At 38.0% G+C, this 19,407-nt stretch overlaps 1 protein-coding gene across 1 annotated transcript in view; it reads left to right on the top strand.

The window, feature by feature from the left end:
* Nucleotides 1-19,407, top strand: part of LOC127570967 (histone deacetylase 4-like) — a 106,740-nt gene that overhangs the window by 55,492 nt on the left and 31,841 nt on the right. Inside the window, exon 10 of the mRNA XM_052016935.1 lies at nucleotides 9,625-9,743. Coding sequence (XP_051872895.1) covers nucleotides 9,625-9,743 — 119 coding nt within the window. The remainder of the gene's footprint in view (nucleotides 1-9,624; nucleotides 9,744-19,407) is intronic.

The raw sequence follows: 19,407 nt of genomic DNA on the forward strand, positions 1-19,407 counted from the left end.
GTCAATAAACCTGGGAGCATGATCCTTGCTCTCAGGAATCACTAGTGCACCAGAGTGAGATAAGTAGCAACCTTCATAATCAAAAGTGAGCTGGTAGATTTTGCCTTTCGGCACTGACTGATGAGCTCTCAGCTGCAAGAATAAGTGCTGGTGGTTGTGAGAAATTTAACTAGAGCTTTTCAGTAATATCCCCCTTTTACACAAGGGAACTTATTCATGTTATTTTTTTTAACTGCGGTTGAATTTTACCTTTACTGTATCCAGTTTACTCAGTCACTTTTTGATATCGGATTGAGTGAATCGAATTGGCTGAAAACTGTTTCCTATGACGGTGGGGGGACATCAGGAGGAAAGTGAGATGGATCACCTGCATAGTGCTTGTGGCTAAACTATTGCAAATGCTTAGCCTTGTTTCAGGCACTCAGACACTGTGCTGCAACATTGTTGGGGATGAGGATGTTCCTGGAGTTTTCTCCTCTTGTTAGCATCAGTCACAACCATTTGTGGCAAGACTGCAGAGCTTTGATTTGAATGTGGGATTACTTAGGATCTGTTGCTTGTTGTTTCTGCTGATTACTATGCTTGTGGTCCTGTTCATCAGCTTTGCTAGGCTGATACTTCACTTTGAATTAAGCTGTTGATGGTCCCAGCATGCCCTTCTCCACTCCGCATTCAACAAGGAATGACTGTAATGGTGGAGATGTCAAGCCATGAGGTTACAGATTGTGGTGGAATTTTATTATGCTTTCTCCCATTTTGAAATCTGCCATCCTTCCCTGACCAGGGTCTTTATGTCACTCTCAACTCATGGCAATGTGGTTACCTTGATTGCCTTAAGAAATAGACTAGCAAATTGCTCAGTGTTGGGGTAATTAGGGATGGGCAATAAATACCAGCTTTGCCAGCAAAGACCTTAATTGTGTGCAAATAATTTTTGTAATCTGTAAATCTGATTTTTGTAATCTGTAAATATTAGTTGCTCCCTCAATGAAGTAATTCAGTTATTTGGAGGGAACACTACCCAAAAGGAATGTATCTTATGTGCAGGGAAAATTTCAACACCGTGATCCTGAAATCCTCACCTTGTAATCCTCGTGCCCAACCATGTGATCTAGCACAGAATTCGACCAATGGAAGACCACCTGACTTACATGAGAATGCGTTCTTTGTAGATCTTCATTGTCCATTTCCCTTGACTGTTGGAAACTCAGCATCTGCCCATCATTGAGAAGGAAGGAGTAGTTCAGTTAACGCTTTCTTGACTCTGCCACAATCAAATCCCAACCACAACTTTGCAGAAAACAACAGTCTGTTTATTGGAGGGGTCCAGACCTGCTTCCAGGGCTTCAGATGGTTTCCCACTGGAACTTAGAGGTCTTCCAGGGTCAGTTTATGAATTTGTAATTTTATGAAATGATTAGAGAGAAAATGTTGCTTGGCCCATTGACCTCTGTGTTTACGTTTCAGATGTGCTCTCCCAGCAGGTGGGGCTCTGGGTCAGGAATGTACATTCCTACAACCTCATTCTATTACTGCAATTTTTGAGTTACCAATGATGGATTCCAGCCATTTATCCACTTCAGCTTGTCGTATGATTGCATTTGTTACATTAATGGCCAAGAGATCCATTTTACTTAAATGGAAGGATCCTATACTTCCTACCACATTTCAATGGTTTTCTCAAACTATAACATGTTGGAACTTAGAAAAAATTAGGAGTGGTACTGTCGATCCTTCGTTTAAATTTGAAGAAATTTGGAGTCCATTTATTCAGTATTTCCATATGATGTAAGCAGACCTTTTTCGAATCCCTTTCAATAACCTTTTATTTGAATATAGAGGAGCGGAGCTAACGACATAATAATGTTTTTTTTAACCAAAGAAATAACAGTCCAGCTTTTTTTTTGAAGTTTTTGGTTTGCTTTTGTTTATTATTTTTTTAATTTTGGGGTTCTCTTTTCATATAATCAAATTTCTTTTCAAATTATTTTGTATCATGTTCACTTGGTAAGAGATTGGGAGGTTCAGATTATATATTTTACTCCCTGTGATTGTATATGTCAACTGTTATTATTGTAATCCCGATCTCTTCGCGCCATGTGTATAATCACTATTGTTATGTGTATTAATTTGAAATTTAATAAAAAGATTGAAAAAGAAAGGAATGTACATTCATCAAACCTACTCTTATGATATGTTTTATTGTGGTGAAGTTTAACTTTTTTGCACTGTAAAGCATAGAAAATAATGTTGGTTGCTTCACATTTAAACAAATAAGAAATATCAATAATTTGGAGGAGAATTTGGTGCTGGGACATTGTGTGTTTGTATGACTGGATTACCAGCAATAATTTGAACCAAACTGAAAAACCAGATGGTTTTCAGAAAGAATCTTCTATTCTACAATTTCTTGTAGATTTAAATATATGAATAAATAATGATAGGAAGTCACTTCAGCGGGGTTGAATTCCTTTGTGCTATTATTAGCACATTGATTAACCAAATTCCTGTGTGTTCTACTTTATTGTGCTTGCTAACCTGTTAAAGTGGAAATTGATCAATCACTTTAACAGATCATTCTGCATGTAAATTTTCAACCAACCAACCATGTTAATTTGCTAAAACAGAAAGATTTCAGCCAACAGTTGTGGTAATCCTCAAAATCAGTGTAATTCAAGACTGGATCTCAAGTCAAGTTGAGTTTATTCTCATATACACAAGTACATGTATGCATAGATGCAATGAAAAACTTAATTGCAGCAGTACCACAGGCACATAGCATCATATAAACAGCATTTTCAAGAAAAACATAAATTAAACATAAATTATACACAATTTTTACAAGTGGGGATCTTTGATAATAGATGTTGCCTTCTTGTAGATACTACCAATGGTGGAGAGGGATGTGCCCATGATGTATTGGGCAGAGTCCACTACTCTCTGCAGCTTCTTACATTCCTGTACATTTGAATTGCTGTACCAGGCCATAATGCAACCAGTCAGGATACTTTCAAATGTACATCTGTGGAAGTTTATTAGAGTGTTCAGTGAAAGCCAAACCTCCTTACCTCCTAAGAAAGTAAACACGCAGCGCGCTTTCCTCTGATTGCATCTATGTGCTGGGCCCAGGAATTTAAAGCTGCTGACTGTCTCCACCCCTGATCCCCCAGTGTAGACTGGTGCATATTCGTCCTCCTCCCCTTCCTGAAGTCAACACTCAGCTCTCTAGTTTTGTTGACATTGAGTGAGAGGTTGTTGTTGCAGCACCACTTGACCAGGTGTCCTATCTTGCTCCAGTAAGTTGACTTATCATCACCTGTGATTCATCCAACAACAGTAGTGTTGTTGGCGAATTTGAAGGTGGCATTGGAGGTGTAGTTAGCCACACAGTCATGTGTATTTAGAGGGTAGAGCAGGGGCTGAAGCAGTCATTAGTGAATTAAAGTATTTCAACAGAAAATGTAGGATCTTATTTTCAAAGCATAATCATTAGGTTACGTTTTGTTTTATCGGGCTTTTAATTAATTAACACAGGGACCTGGAAAGGTTTTCACAAAATACAACATCGTCAGGTTATTTGAAGGAATTCAATTAAAAATCCAGTAATTAAAAACAATTGAATCCCTTATTGTGTGTTTCACTGATGTTTTACGTCACCATCCAATGAGGTCCTCAAATATTTGCGATGTTGATTTTGATGTCACTTGTACGAAATTCATTTTTGCATCTGTGGATCTTGAATGGCATGGGTCACTCACACAAAAGAACTACTTAAGGTGGTTCAGGCCTGCCTCTATGCTATTTAAAGGGACAGTCCCATCTTATTCATGGCAATTGAGACTGACATGAATCCTCCAAAAAGTTAGTTCTTTTTATAATCTTTACTTGTGTTCACTCCCACACTCCCCCATCACATCCTTACCTCTCAGCCAAAGTTGTTCTAGGTCCCTATCATGAAAATCTGATCTGACCATGACCCAACTTTCTCCCAGCCATCCAACTATAACCTGACTTTCTCCCAGACTGCATAGTTCTTCCTCGCCAACCTGATCCTACCCAACTCAATTGCATCCTGACACACTCCACCTGATCACATCCCAACCCTTCCTTTGTAAGCCATTGCGACCCTACTCCCGATGCCTTACCTGATCCTCAGAGTCACAACTCCTCAACAATGCTCCAACTTATCCCTTTCAGTTTCAAACCTTTCCCAAAAAGATCCTAGTAAAACTGATTGTTAGGAACAACTATTTGGTTGTTGTTTAGAATACAGTGAATGAATAACAAACATGATATTGATAATCTGCTTCCCATGCAGGTTTTTTTTGCATTTTTCTTTAATGTAATCATCTTTGAGAATCAGTGCTCACATGTTTCATATTGTCCTCTATTTTACTGTGTATTTTTTACAGTACTTGCCCAGTTAACCTGTGAACAGTTATCACATCATAAGAAAACTAACAGCATTGTTTGTGGCTGAGCTGTCGTCCTTTCCCCTGCCCAGAAGTATTCTGTTCGTTTCTCAACTGGCAGCCCATAAATGCACAGCTACCATCCCACATCTATATGATGCTTTAAATCATAGAGCATGAACAATTCTAACCTTTTGCAAGGTAGCAACATTAAACCATGGCTTTTTTCATTAAAAAGTTCAAAAACACCAGAGGTGCCATGAAGTCACCTCCACGTTCTACGAATTTACAACTGAGGCCTGCAGATTTGTTACTACTACCTAGTTCAGTGGCACTTGCTCCATGCCTTGGGGTTGGCATCAATGTCTCACCCAGGGAGAATGGATCTATCATCCAACAGAATATAATCATCATTGGGTCACCTTATGTTCAGTACTGCTGTTATGCATAACAGTGACAATTACTTTTCAGGCACAGGATGGCATCATAACTGTTGAGGTTATGCCTACTTTCCAAAAAAATTCTGGAGGCTTTTCTACTCTTTTGCAAAGTGCTATCACATTCCTTGGAACAGTATAAAATCCTGATCTCCATTTTCCATTCACTGCCTGGCATGTTTATACATGAGATCGTGACTGGATACTGATGATGTCATCTCTCACTATCCTATTTGTTTCATAAGCATTTACACAAGCATACCCTTTTAAAAGTGGTCCCAGCAATCTACAAGGGTCCCAACATCCACTTCCAGGATTCTACCATGACTGTGAACATGATCCACTATATGGCAGGTCAATGTCATTAGGTAGTTGCTACCCACCTTTAGCATATTGCAACCACAACATGAGATGGCTGCTATCATTCATGAAGTTTGCATCCTGGCACAAGCATATGTATACTGAGTAGCTTATTGATCCAGCTTTAAAGATAGATTCAGGCTTTGTAATCATGTTCGTAGATTTAACACACGTTTATGAAATCTTTTTTGGGAGTAACACTCATCCCTGGAATGCCACCATTTAGTTTCATTTACAATGCTCATAAAGTAAATCAATCTGTAATTAGGAATAGTTTCCATGCTATATGCACACATCAAAGGAAACTATAGTATGCATTATAAATCTGTCAAAGGTCATTCAAAGTCTGTTTAGGACCAACAGTAAAACTCAGCAGGCCAGGCTCAGGAATAAAATAACAGCTCTCAATTGGCACATATTAAAAGAACGCTATGAAACTCAATGCCTGTTAATGGATGCACTCCTTAGGGACCCTTCTGCTTAGCATCACCAAAGCATGTCTGCATTGAATCTACCGTCTGAAATAAGTGAATCTATAGATAACTCCTCAGAAAAAGAATAAGGTTAGCAAAGAAGGTTTCATTTAAAACTGTTTGTTGTGTGGCATACTTAAAAGTAAATAAAAATGTAGATTCTACAAATTCCATTCTGGGTGTGACACTGCTCATTCCATCAAGAGCATGGCCTAGTTATGTCCATATCTAAATTCCTGATCCACATTTCCTGTGCTCATGCCTGTGGGCCAGAAATATTTGTAAAATGAACCTCTGTACACACAAAGACATGCACAACCTTTTATAAGTCAATTCAAAGCCTCTTATTCCAAAGTACTTCACACAAAGCGGTAAAGTATACTATTTGACAATGGCTTTTGAGTTGTCAAGACAAGCACTGGGCTCGAACTGTATGCAGAAAGTGTGATGAAAACACAGTAGAACCTTGTAAAATTTTGGTTCCCACATCACTTTCTGACCAACATCATTGGAAATCTGAACAAACTTGCTTCTGCATGTTTACAAACGTCACCTGGTGGTTAGGAAACCTGGGTGCACTTCAATATTAGAATAACCCAACTATCTTAAGATTATAAGTGTCTATTATTTAGTTATTAAGATTATAACTATCTAAGATTCTAAGTGCTGAAAGTTCAAATAAGGAGGTTCCTACTTAATTAAACATTTATAAATGTGGCATCAAGTGGATTGTTGTTGTTATAGCTAGTATGCAAGGAGTTCCAACTATCTCCTGAAACTGGTCTCACATCTAATAGTTTTACAACATCCTGTGTTCCCTTACCTATTAACTTAAAAGTTGGACCTGTTTTGAATTGATAGGGTTCTGTAGCTTCATATTAAAAGCAGAAATGTTGGATTTGAACACTTTCAACTGAAAGAAGCCAGGGGCCCTGAAATTCCATGGGCTACTTCTAGTCTCCTAGTGTAACTTTGGCAGCAGATCTACGGAACCTCTGGAGAAATGACATAAGCAGCCCTTTCCAGTCACTTACACCGCTTCTCTGGGACTTCTGCCAGTCCCCCACTGAGGTAGCAGCAGGAGACCAGCAGAGCCCCCACAGAAATATCAGAGCCAGGATCGTTTAACTCCTCTGATTCCCTATTTTAACAAACAGTTTCACATGGAATAATCCTTGTTTTCCCAGGCCACAATTATGAGTCCATGCTGCTTGTTTTAAAAGCACAACCAAAGCCCAGTTTGCTGAGAATTTTACCAACAGAGCGGTGCTATTGGTTTGTTAATATGTCCAAATGAAATTTAAAGGAAATCTAGTCAAACTTGGATTACTTTGCACAAGTCAATAGGTGCAGCAGGATTACAACAACTACAAAAGTAGACCAAGATAGGGAAAGGGGCATGAAGACATGTTTGAGGAAAAGAAAGAGGTGAAAGGTGTGTGTGTGTGTGTGTGTGTGTGTGTGTGTGTGTGTGTGTGTGTGTGTGTGTGTCTCTACGTGCATGAAAGAGAGAGAGCAAAGTAAAATAAAAGGAAATAAGCAAATTAGTGGAGAAGGAATAGGATAATATTACTCTGATAGATTGAAAAGGATTAGGAAAGAGACAGCAGAGGGAGAAGAGGGACAATAGGGAAGGATGATGAGACGAGGGAGGTAATAGTGAAAGGGATGGGACATAAAGTGGGATGTAGTAGGGGGAGAATTGATAGGTCAAGGATGGGGAAAGAAATTGAGGGAAGGGGTTAGGTTGAGGGAGAAAAAGAGAAGGAAGATTGTAGGAACATAAAATTTCTAGCAGATTGGTGATTGAAGGGTTACTGTTTTTTGACTAAAGTGGCAGTGACAATGAAACGATTTCCTGCTTAGAATGGAAAGTGAGTCACAGGACCTAAATACTACATAGGACACATTGGAAAAGAAAGTGAATGAGGAAGGCTTTAAGAAGGTACATGTCTTGGAGAACAACTTTGCAAGACCAGAATTGATTCATAGAACTGTGATGTGATCTTTGGGAATTTAGAGGGCTGGTAGTACTGGATCTTTTTGCAGTCCAGCAGCCTAATAAGACAAAGTGGATCTAGTCATGAGCTGGCATTCTAGTGGGATAAGCCTATAGGTGAGGGAATCAGTTGTCCAAGATGAATGAGGCATTTTGTCAGCATGAGCAGAGTAGTCTTAAAGAACAGCTTTAATGCAGTGTTGTTTATTAAAAGCAACATTGTTTCCTTTATGCTGAGATATTTGCTTTTCCACTTAACAAAGCCACACAACCTAAAGCATTCCACAACAAGATGAATGAGTAAACTCTGCAATCAATCTCATGCAAACAGAAACATTTCTTTTTATATTCATATTTCATAACTCATAATCCATGATTTGGAAGGTTTATTCATTGGAATAAAGATAGGTGACAATGGGACCTGTGAGGATGCAGGGGGATTTAGACAAGTTAAGTGAATGGGTAAGGACACAGCAGATGGAATATAATCTAGAAGAATGTAAGGTCATCCACTTTGATGGAAAATGTAGAAAGGAAGGGTACTTTTTAAAGAGTGAGAGATAGAGAAGTGTTGGTTTTCTTGTACACAAATCACTGAATGTTAACATTCAGGTACAGCATGCAGTTGGTAGGGCTAACAGTATGTTGGTCTTTATTGCAAGAGGATTTCAATTCAAGTGTACAGAGACATTTTGCTCCAATTATAATGTGCCCTACTGGTTAGTCTGGAATATTGTATTGTGTCTCTACTTGTGGAAATATACACTTGCAATAATGGGAATGCAGTAACAGTTTACCAGTTTCATTCTGGGATGGCAGGTTTGTTGTATGAGGAAAAATTAAGCAGAGTAGGCGTATATTTTCTTGAATTTAAAAGAATGAGAGGTGATTTCCTTGAAACACAGAAAATACCTATGGAGCTTATCAGGATAGATATGATGTTTTCTGGCTGGGGCATCTAGAATCAGGGGTCACAGTCTAAAGATAAGAAATCAACTATTCAGGAAAGAGATGAGAGGAAATTTCTTCAGGCAGAGGGGAGTGAATCTTTAGAGTTCTCCACCAAAGAGGGCAGTAGAGCCTGAATTACCTAGTATATTAAAGACAGCAATCAATAAATACTTAGATTTTATAGAAGATTAAGGGCCAAGATGTTCGTGCAGGAAAGTAGGATGAATGTAGAGTCAGCCAAAATCTTATTGCATGGTTCTCTTTCTTCTGTTTTTGTATCCTTATGAAGACACCTATAAATTACCATCAATACACATAACTGATAATTCAGGTAAATTTTAATATGATAGTGCATCTTCTTATTGTGACACTATGATATATGACCTTATATAATGAATATTCAAATTGATCATAGTTCAACTAAGTGTTCAAGTTATTTTATTCCATATACACAAGGCTTATTTTACCAAGAGACCAAGGAGACTGCAGATGCTAGAATCTGGAGTAACAAACAATCTGCTGGAGGAACTCAGCAGGTCGAGCAGCATTTATGGGGGGAAAGGAATTGTTGACATTTTGGATCAAAACCTTATGATCAGGACTGGATTATTTTACCAGTTCAGTGCCCTGGCCTATTTGAGTGACCAATTTCCCTAATTTGTATTAATAATCTTGAAAAAAATATTATGTGTAAATAACTTCTGTAGTTAAGAATCTTGAAGTTGATTAGAAATCTGCCTTGTCTGTCACATGTTTAAAGTATAAAGTTTGTTTTTGGAACAGGACTTTTTGAATTAAAGACTGGCTGACCAAATTCTTAAAATGCATTCAACTGATATGAAATTGTCCTTCAAATATCTCTGTACAAATTTATGGAAAAATATATTTCTTGAAAGAAGAAAGCAGACACTGAATTTTTCCAGGTGGCTTGCTGTGAGAATGGTTAGGAATTTAATGCAGACACGTTCATAGTTTTTATCATTGTCCCACAGGACTGTGGTCATGCCAATCGCCAGTGAGTTCAATCCAGATGTGGTTTTGGTATCAGCTGGTTTTGATGCAGTCGAAGGTCATGCCTCTCCGTTGGGTGGATACAAAGTCAAAGCCAAATGTGAGTTCTTCTAGCTCTATGCTGCAACCAAGATTACACAGTAGGGAAACCTGTGAAAAGCAAACACTCAAAGCACAACTGTTATTTTGGTTTCTGTTCTATCAGGTTATGTCCTTCTTCCATTATAACTTAGCTGCTCCCTTCCATGCCTGTGGGAGATCTGACAAATGAGTCTGCAGACTACTGCACAACTTCTCTGGCAGGAATGTTCTTCATCACTCCTCCCTTCCAACTGTTGAACTTGGCTGATTTAACTGGCCCAGACCCCAAAACTTATTTCAGCTCAGAATTTTTTGACTGATAGCAGTTTTACAGTCTTTCAAAATAATAAAAATTGTGGAAAACATTTGTGGAAACGTGTCATTTGGCAAAGTTTTAACCATTACTGTATATTTTCAACAGTCAAATCTAAGATCCAGGTTGCGGTCTCTATTCTATTGGATAGATTTTACGATTTTCATCTCTCAGTGGGGGATTCTGCAAAGTCGGAGCACATTTTGTGAACTGGTTTGCAGAGGTCAGCAGTCCCCATAGAATTAGATCTTCATTTATTTTAAGACACTAGAGTGCAAATTCAAATTTAAAAATACTACCTTCTTGGAGAACTGTTTACTCTTGTATTGATACTTCACTTAACTGCTATCTCAGATTGCTGAGATGATCATTAACTGTCCCCAACAACTAGAAAGAATCTCAAGTGAAAAGGTACTGACCTATCTCAATTAACTTCATAGAGATAACAAGTCCACAGCATAATGACAACAACTCAACAATCATCTTACACTTTTTCTATATAATATTAAGCAGGCACAGAATCAAGGCAGTAAAGTAAAAACAACTTTAATGTACGTATAAAAATAGATGCAGCTGCAAGTATAGAAATGCAGATTGAATTTATTAATTCCTAAGACTACAATTTCTCAGTACCCTCAATCACCATAGCATTTGCCATTATTAACAACAACAATTTTAACATTATGGAATGTAATCAAACAAAATTTGACACCAATTTACTCAAAGAGATATTAAGACAGAAAGAGGCAGCCCTTGAGGAGAGTGCTGAAGGAGGAAAGAGAGTTAGCAATGTAAAGAGGTAGGGATTTAGGGAATGAATCTAGGGAGCATGCTCCAACGCTTGGGACCATGCGAGTGAAGAAGACATGGCAGCTGATAATGGAGAAGATCATTCAGCAATGATCAATGAAGCAGAAAATGAAGAGTGCAGCTATCTCAGAGAAATGTATGGCTGGAGGACATTCCAGGTACATGGAGGGGCAAGGCCATGGAGAGATTTCAGAACAAAGATGAAGAATTTAAGTCAAGAACTTCAGGAGCAGAAGATAATATGAAGTAGCAAATAAAGGGACAATAGTTGAAGCAGGATTACACAAATTAAGGCACGGGCAACAGTTCTCGATGGCATCAAATTTATAGAGGAACCTGACAAAGATGCCATGTCTACAGAAAGCAAAGACATGGGATGGGGGGGGGGGGTGGCTGGTGGGAAGCAGGGGGAAGCAGCTTCAACAGCAGATAAACTGTGGGAGAGCTGAATTCGGATGATGTTATCGGAGGTGGAAATAGACAGTGATGGCATGGATATGTTGTCCAGAGTCAAATTTGACTCCAAGACCTTGATAATGGATTAGAAAATTAATTTTTTCAGTATTTTTAGACATAAGTTGCACATAAAACATGTTCGGTGGATGTTTTGAAGCATTTGTGCCCATTTCTAGAAGTCCCATCCATCTGGAGATTGAACAGGCTTAATTCACCTCAGCGCAGGAGTCCCTTCTTCTGTCATATTTCGTGCACACCATGATATCACCAACTTGCAAAGATTGCATTTCTGTCTTACTGACGTACATCGTTCGCTCACAGCAAAATGAGTAAACTATCCAGAGAGCAGGAAAGTACAGGTTCCTGTACTTGAAAGTACTTGACTCTAGTTTCACTGACTTTCCCACACTGATTTACAATTGTTACTTCACAGGCAGAACTGAGAAAGGTCGCAGAACATCTGCACGCCTCTGCATCCTAAGGCTCAGATGTTTGTTGTGTTAGTGATCTGGTCATGCAAGGGATCTTATTGAGCTGCACCATAGCAGAGGGGCTCCATTACCCAACATTGTGCACTCTGGGCCTTCTCCTCACCCTAATTTGTCTTCAATTTCCTTTCCCCTGATTTTCTCCTCCTCCTTATTAACCTCCCTCCTTTTTTGCTGTCCCTCCTGTTCCATTTTCTGATCTCACCCCTGCACCACACCATCACTGTCCACACCCAACATACCCTCATCGTTATGTCAGCCTAGGTACCTTCTATGGACATACTCTCTAACAGCACTGACATACTTCGTGTATCCAACAGACACTGCACAAAAGAAAACAGTAGCTGGAAACACCAGTAGCAGCTGCCATCTGTGAACATGCAACTTGTATTCTACCACTTTTACATCAGAGGAAACCACAGTAATGATTTTTAAAGTGAGGATGTTCCAATTTAATAGTTTTAGTTCATGGCACCTAGTTTGACATCCAGGCAAAATGTACCACTTCCCATTTTGTGTAGCAAAATAAGTAAAATCCAAACTCAAAGCACAAGTTTGCAAACCATATGGTACAGCATCAGTCATCTGCCAAGTAGCAAGGTGGCATCAGTGGTCAGGGAATAGCTTGTGGTAAACAGCAGTAGAAAACAATGGCTTTGAATTTTGAATATCTACTTTTCTGAGGATCTCCCACAGTGGCAATATCCAGCCAACAAGTGTCTTCAAATTCAAATGTCAGTCAATTATATCTGTCAGACTTGCAATTTGTTGTGTGACATCCTACATTGTTTGTGTACTTTCTGTTTCTTAAAGGTACAGCAATCAGAATCCATGTTTCAAATAATTTTTTCTTTAGCTCAATCACTTCTTTACATAGCAAGATATATATGCTATATCTGGTGGAACAACTTGTTTTGCTTCTGTTTATCTTTGTCACTGAGTTGAGACAAAATCATCTGAACTTTCAAATATTATTAGAGGAGGAAGTTAGGGAATATTGGGGAGTAAGAATTAAGGTAATAAAAGATGAATGAAGTTATGAAGCAGAGAAAGGTTGGGGAAACAAATTGAAATATTCAATTTTGAGGCTTGGATTTCTTACTTCTTCTCAATTCTGGCCTTTTGTGTGTCTCAGGGGTCTAGTTTTTTATGAGTGGGAGAATGTGAGCTTTTGAAGGCAGTTTCCGTGTTTATATGAATATAGTGCTATTTTTGTTTTGTGCATGGCATTCCATGCTTACTGTGTCCTGGAGTCTTTGAATTTTCTTTGCATTGGGTTAGGTTTCTGTGAATTAATTTGTTTTGACGCAAAATGTTCAGTCCCACTCCAAAATATTTGACATCCTTCCTGAGAAGGCACCACAAATACAAGCTAACATTATAAAATGTGTGGAAGAGTTCACGATTCTGGGACAATTGACGATAAATAATAGTAACTTTGCAAAATATTTGGGACAACTTTCTACAAAATGCTAGCATTGGGCAGAGATCAGGCAGGACTCCAAGGTGACCTTTGCATGGCTCTTCCACCTCACAAATTGATCAAAAGTTACTCCTGTAGTTCGCACGATGAAGGCATTCTAAGATGCAAATAATTTCCCATCCAAGTCATTTTACATGATCAGAAATGAATATGTTACCAATCATTAAGACAAGAACCGCTATTTATTTGGCTACTTAAGGTGATGCGAATTGTTTTCTCAAGTACTTAAACTGAATTATCTCAGTATCATAATCTACTCTCCTATGCATTTCAAACATAAACCACAGAGAGTAGATGAATGATATTTAAAAGCCCAAGAGATTACCCTGTAACTCATTCCACTGCAGGGATTTAGGGACAGGGAAGGTCCTGCTGATTTTGAGGAGACTCTGATGTATGTCTCTGTGTGTTTTAGCTGCATGTGGTGATTAGAAACCATCTGTTCTTTGGTCTGCTAACTCTCAGGCTTTCACACCCTGCTAGTGTCTAGAGATTGGGCTGGTCCTAGCCCCAGGGAGCCTGAGGTGTCATAATGTTATTGTCTGGTTTTATTTACCATTGACAGAATGGGGAATGACATATTTTGAAACTTTCTGTTGAGAATCAGATCACAAGAGAATATTTTGTACATATAAAAGCATATATTAAATAGAATTATTCATTATACAGAAATATATTAAATTCTGTAAGTATAAAATGAGATAAAATTGGTTTTAAGGCATTTGTTACATTGTATTCTGTAGTTTACATTGTATAATATAAACCTATTAATGCTGTTAAGTAATGCACATTTACAAATAAATGAAAGTTACTATTGCAGTATTTTTTCTACATCAGAGTTTAAAAATATCAATGACAGGGTTGCGTGACTTGGCTTTACAGTATGTTGATGTACTAACATGCACTGCTGGAAAGTGGTAGGCTTTGGCTTCACTTTTGTGATTCTCTGGTGATTAATCTAAGACAGTCTAAAAGGAAGGCCATTTCATCCTTGCCACTGTTTCATGCACTTCCCTGGGTTCAAGGGCAGCAATTGAGTGATCTGGAAATAAATGTTCACCACGGCTGCTGGTTTAAGAAACGGTAGCAAATATGAGAAGTCTTAAAAGAATGGAAAAACTAACCAATAATGTAAAGGTTGAAGTGCTGTTTTATTCATTGTTTGTGTCAGCCTGAGTTGTGGATATATTGCAAAAATTTTTATTTAGTACTTTTGTCCCCTGAGCTGTATTATTGTTTGCAGGATTAATTCTTACAAAGAGGAGCAAAAGGAATGTAAAAATTATCAACATTGATTTCAGGATTGTATTTGGATGCTTGTGTTTTGTGTTAATGATCTAAATAGGACTAGTTTTAATTTTTTTATGCCAAAAGTTTTCAAGTTTGTCAGTGTAAAGTTGCCTTTGAATCAAATGTTACAAATTCAAGCTGCAGGCTTTGAGCAGCTTATCTAAACTAACACTTCAGTACAGTAACAAAGGACTCTAACATCATCAGTCCTTACCTTTTAATGAAATATTAAACCAAAGCTCTGTTTTCTTATTCTGATTATTCAGATTTATATTAAATATGATAAAACCAGATCCTCTAAAATTGCCTCCCTACATCTCCCTACCTCTTAAAGTAACTATTTAAAACCAAACTTTTTTCAGCTCTTTCTCTCCTTACATGTCTTGGATTTAGATTTTGTTCCATAATGTTCTAATGAAGCATCTTAAGCAGAAAAAGGTATATAGAACAGGTTGTTGTTGTTGTTGTTGTTGTAACACTATTCAAGGATGGAATATCTCTTCAGATATGTGAGCTAAAGACCTAGACATTCTTTTGCACTATTAAAAGGGTGCTCAAGAGTCATTTGATCATGGGTCTGGCAGGCTACTGATGCACACTTTCCTCTGAACACTGCAAAGTAAAGGAAATTTTCGGCCCATAGGTTTGGTCAAATAAGTAGCTGGTAATTTCTGCCACATGGTAAATTTGTTGGGAAGCTGTTGTGGCTTTGGGTGGTAATGGATTAATGCAAAATGAAATCTTTTGTTCAGAAGTTGGCTGTATGCAGTTACCCATACGTGAGAGAAATATGAGAAGAAATTTTTGTTCAGCACGCCAGGACTCCCTCCCTGGAAGATGGTACAACAGCAAGGACAGCATAGATTAGACAGCATAGATTAAGCACTGGCTCCCTGCTGCTTTTCACTATCTTTGCAGGGGCCCCATTAATAATGATTGGTGAGATTAAGGCAGGTGCAGTTAATCCAGCTGTGATGTAATTTGATCCCAATTAAATTATTTTACACTTCCTGTGATGTGAGATGTATCTTTTTAGAGTACATCTCACATCACATGAAGTATAAAATTATTTGATTGAGATCCTTTCCAGTCATTTCCCCAACAATAAGATAGCAGTTAATTTCCTGTGAGCTCTTCACTTCCTGCATTCAGTTAAATACAATGACCCATCCTAGGTGGTGTGTCTGTTGATATTGTGAAAGACATTTTACAGATCCTGTCTTCTTAAAGTTTTTTTTGTATTCCATTAAATGAGTTTTTGTGAAGTTATTTTTTTCTCCTCTGGTGTCACATGCAATGATTCAGCTGCTTCTTTCTTTCCACCATAGTTTAATCCAGAAAAACAAACAGCAACAATGTATGGGAACATTTATCGAAAATCTAAACATTTACACAAACTGGAATTTTATTTTTAAGGAATGAAGGGACTTGCAATTTTTTAATCACGCCATTCAAATTGGGATCATGCTGATTCCCTTTAATGTGCAATTAATGCTGAAAAAGAGGAAAAACAGGACAACTAGTGTTCTTCATTCGTATTTTGGATGCATGTTCCTGCTTGAAAAATGGGTTTGATTTGAATGTGATATCTCTTCCAACATAAATCTGCAGAGGCCATATTTTATCTGAGAAGTACATAGCAACAAAATTTCCCCATCTCCAATCATTGGAATCCTGTGGTGATGGAAACATGTCTTCTCATAAAGAATTCATCTTAGCCATAATGCATTTTAATAAAAGAAACTTTTATTGACTGAGAGGTGCACTGAATTACTCAGTGGTCTCTTAACTTTGAGTCACAAGTCAAACAGCATCCAGATGATCCTGACTATAATGATTTACTTGAAATAGCTTAGATAGTCTCAACTCAGTTTTTATTGGTCAGTGACCTTCAATGTAAAATGCCACTGGGTTTGAAGTTTTGGTGATGAACTTCTGCAAGATCTTTTGCATATCTGCCATAAATTACAGTGGCACAGTAGTGCTGCAGGTAGTGCAGCTGTCTCAACAACTCCAGTGACCAGGGTTTAATTTTGAGCTCTGGTGCTGCCTGTGTGGAATTTACACATTCTTCCCAGGACTGTGTAGGTTTCCTCCAGCTGCTCCAGTTTCCTCCCAGATCCCAAAAATATACTAGTTGGTAAGATACTTAGCTACTCCAAGTCACCCCTTGTGTAGGTGGGTGGTGGGAGAATCAGAGGGAGTGTTAATAGACATTTGGGAGAGAATAAGTTAGAGGAAAATAAGTAGAGGAGTGGGATTGATGGGTTTGCTCTGAGATCTAGAAGGCTCATTGGGCTGCAAGGGAATATGAAATACCAAATTACCAGAACTGGAGAAATTTGCTTATACTATTCTTTACTGGAGCTTCCACAACTCTCTGGTAAAGAAAACCTCACAGAAATTAATCCCTAATGGGGCTTAAATTTTGCTCTGTTGGGAGTACCAAGTATATCTTATCTGAAGTATATCTTATCTGCTATATTTGTTGCTGCTTGTACAGAGAAAGGATTCCTTTAGGTTTACCATGCTCCCCAAGTTCAGATGCAGCTGGTGAATTCCCAGTTTGTGTTTCAACGAATTGAAGCATAAAAGGTAGGAATTCTGGCCAGGTGCAGAAACACGTTGGTGCAACTGAGATCGTATAGCTTTTGCTGTGTTTCTTGCTGAGATAAGGCAGAAAGGTGCTGGTGTCCAAAAGGCAGAAAGAACAACCTGAGGCAGGCCTGCTTCTTTAAATGATGGAGCTCCGCAGTAAAATGTGAAATAAAACAGAAGGCATCAACTAAACATATAATACAGGCAATAATTAATGGGGCAATGGCAAGAAATCAAAACTGGCAAAGAAAGATAGCAGATAATCTTATCAAAGGTCAGTAAGGGCACTTTTAAGGCTATTCCCATTTGCAGAGTCTGCTATGCTCTGGATTTAAAAGGTTCATATCACAAACCTATCTCCTGGATTAGAAAGAACACACTTCCAATGTAGTACTGTCAGGTTTGACTCATGAACTCTTGGTTCCTTCAGTCCCTTCACAGCTCCATATGAAGTCCAGGGCTAGGGCAATAAGCTGCACTGACTTGCATCCCATTTATCTGTGTTCTTTGCTTTTGGTGTATACCAGTGCTACTAACATGTGGGAACAGATCTCCAGTCCCTGTTAACACTCTCACTTAGAGAGGGCACTGAATGCTGGTGCAGAAAGCATTTGTTGCTGCTACACTTTGCCTAAAACTAAAAGGATTAACACCTTTCAACTGGTGCTGTGGAAGCTTATACCCATGTCAGTTTTCAACTGTAAATTATGTTACTTGCCCTCACAAGTTCTGCATGTTTTTAACTCAGTTTTAGTGAATTATGAAATCTAAGAAAATGATCAAAGCAGCAGCAGAGAAATCTGCCACTTTTGGTTGGAAGAGGAGAGAGAAAATCAAAATTCCAATCTAGTTACATTTTGAATAAAAATACAAAAGCTGAATTTGATTTACATATTAAAATTCAATTGTATCATTTAAATGATTTTCAGGTTCAACTATATCTAATATTTTGATTTTTACTATGCAAAATTGTCTTTTCAAAAACTACATATAAATGGCTCCCATATTCTGATGATTTGGACTGGGGGTAAAGTGCATCTTCTCAGAGAAAATATGACAATTTGTATCATGCAGAATGATCAAAGGAAACATTCAGTTTCTTCATTTCAGGCCTGTGGTTTGTAGTTGTCCAAAGCATATGTAGGGTTGACTTTGACTTTAAAGAAACAAAAGGTAAATTATTCCTGCCTGTCTGTTTATTGCAGCCTGATGTCAAACTTGGCAGGATATCTGAGTCCTCTTTGAACTTAATATACAACAGGGATACCAGCCTTCTGGAATCGCAAACATAATGCATGACTTCCTCCATCCCAGATTTGGCTGAAGGTCTCTTATTTCATTGCTTCACACATTTAGAGTTCATGATTCATGGCGTTCAGGAGAGCTATTATGATAAAGACTTTTTCTGATATTAGCAATGATGTGATATGAAAATAGAATTACATTGTAAATTCTTTAGGATCTTCCCTCTTTATAAATGTCCTTGTCTTTCTGCGATTACCGTATAGCACTGGAAGTTTTGCATCATAGTTGAAAGGATAATTGTGCGACTCCACTCTGTAAGTCCAAGAGAGCAAAGCAAACAGAGACCTATTGAAAAAAATGGATAATTCATGACATGTAGCAGGAACAAAAGGGAATTAAACTGTTTGAAGTTTTCTCCAAATTTTAATTGGAAGTTTTAAAATAATATCATTTTTTAGGTCTCTTTGTCAAAGATTTGTAGGGAGGGGAACATTCTTCTCAGTGGAACTGTTAACACCAATTAAATGTTGTCTTAAAGATCCAAGGTATTTCTGCTCCTTGGAAATTAAACAGTAAAAAAAAAGTATGACATGACAATTTTAAAGGGCCCATCAGAAGTGGGCGGTACATATTATTTTCCTCATGCCTCTTGCAATGTTACTAAACAATATGTTATATAAAAATAGATTCACTCTGGCCATAGAACTTTAAAGAGTTGAGAATCTTTTTGAATCCATGCAGATATGGATGGAATTTTGTTCTGTTTCTTCTTGGAAATGGTCTTTTTGTGATCAGCTAAATTTTTTGATTAATTTGCATGAAAATCAGCCTTAACTCAAATTATGGTCCCAATGAGTCTTGTTCCAGCCATTAAAACTCTTGCCCAGATCATACTAAATATAGCCCCATGATCCTTTGAAGGTTCTGCCTCCTATCATTCATTCCCTTTGGGAGCCCACAATATACATCTGATAGCGCATAGGTCAAAGATTGAGGGCGG

Source organism: Pristis pectinata, chromosome 5 (genome assembly GCF_009764475.1).
Source record: "Pristis pectinata isolate sPriPec2 chromosome 5, sPriPec2.1.pri, whole genome shotgun sequence".
Lineage (NCBI taxonomy): Eukaryota > Metazoa > Chordata > Chondrichthyes > Rhinopristiformes > Pristidae > Pristis > Pristis pectinata.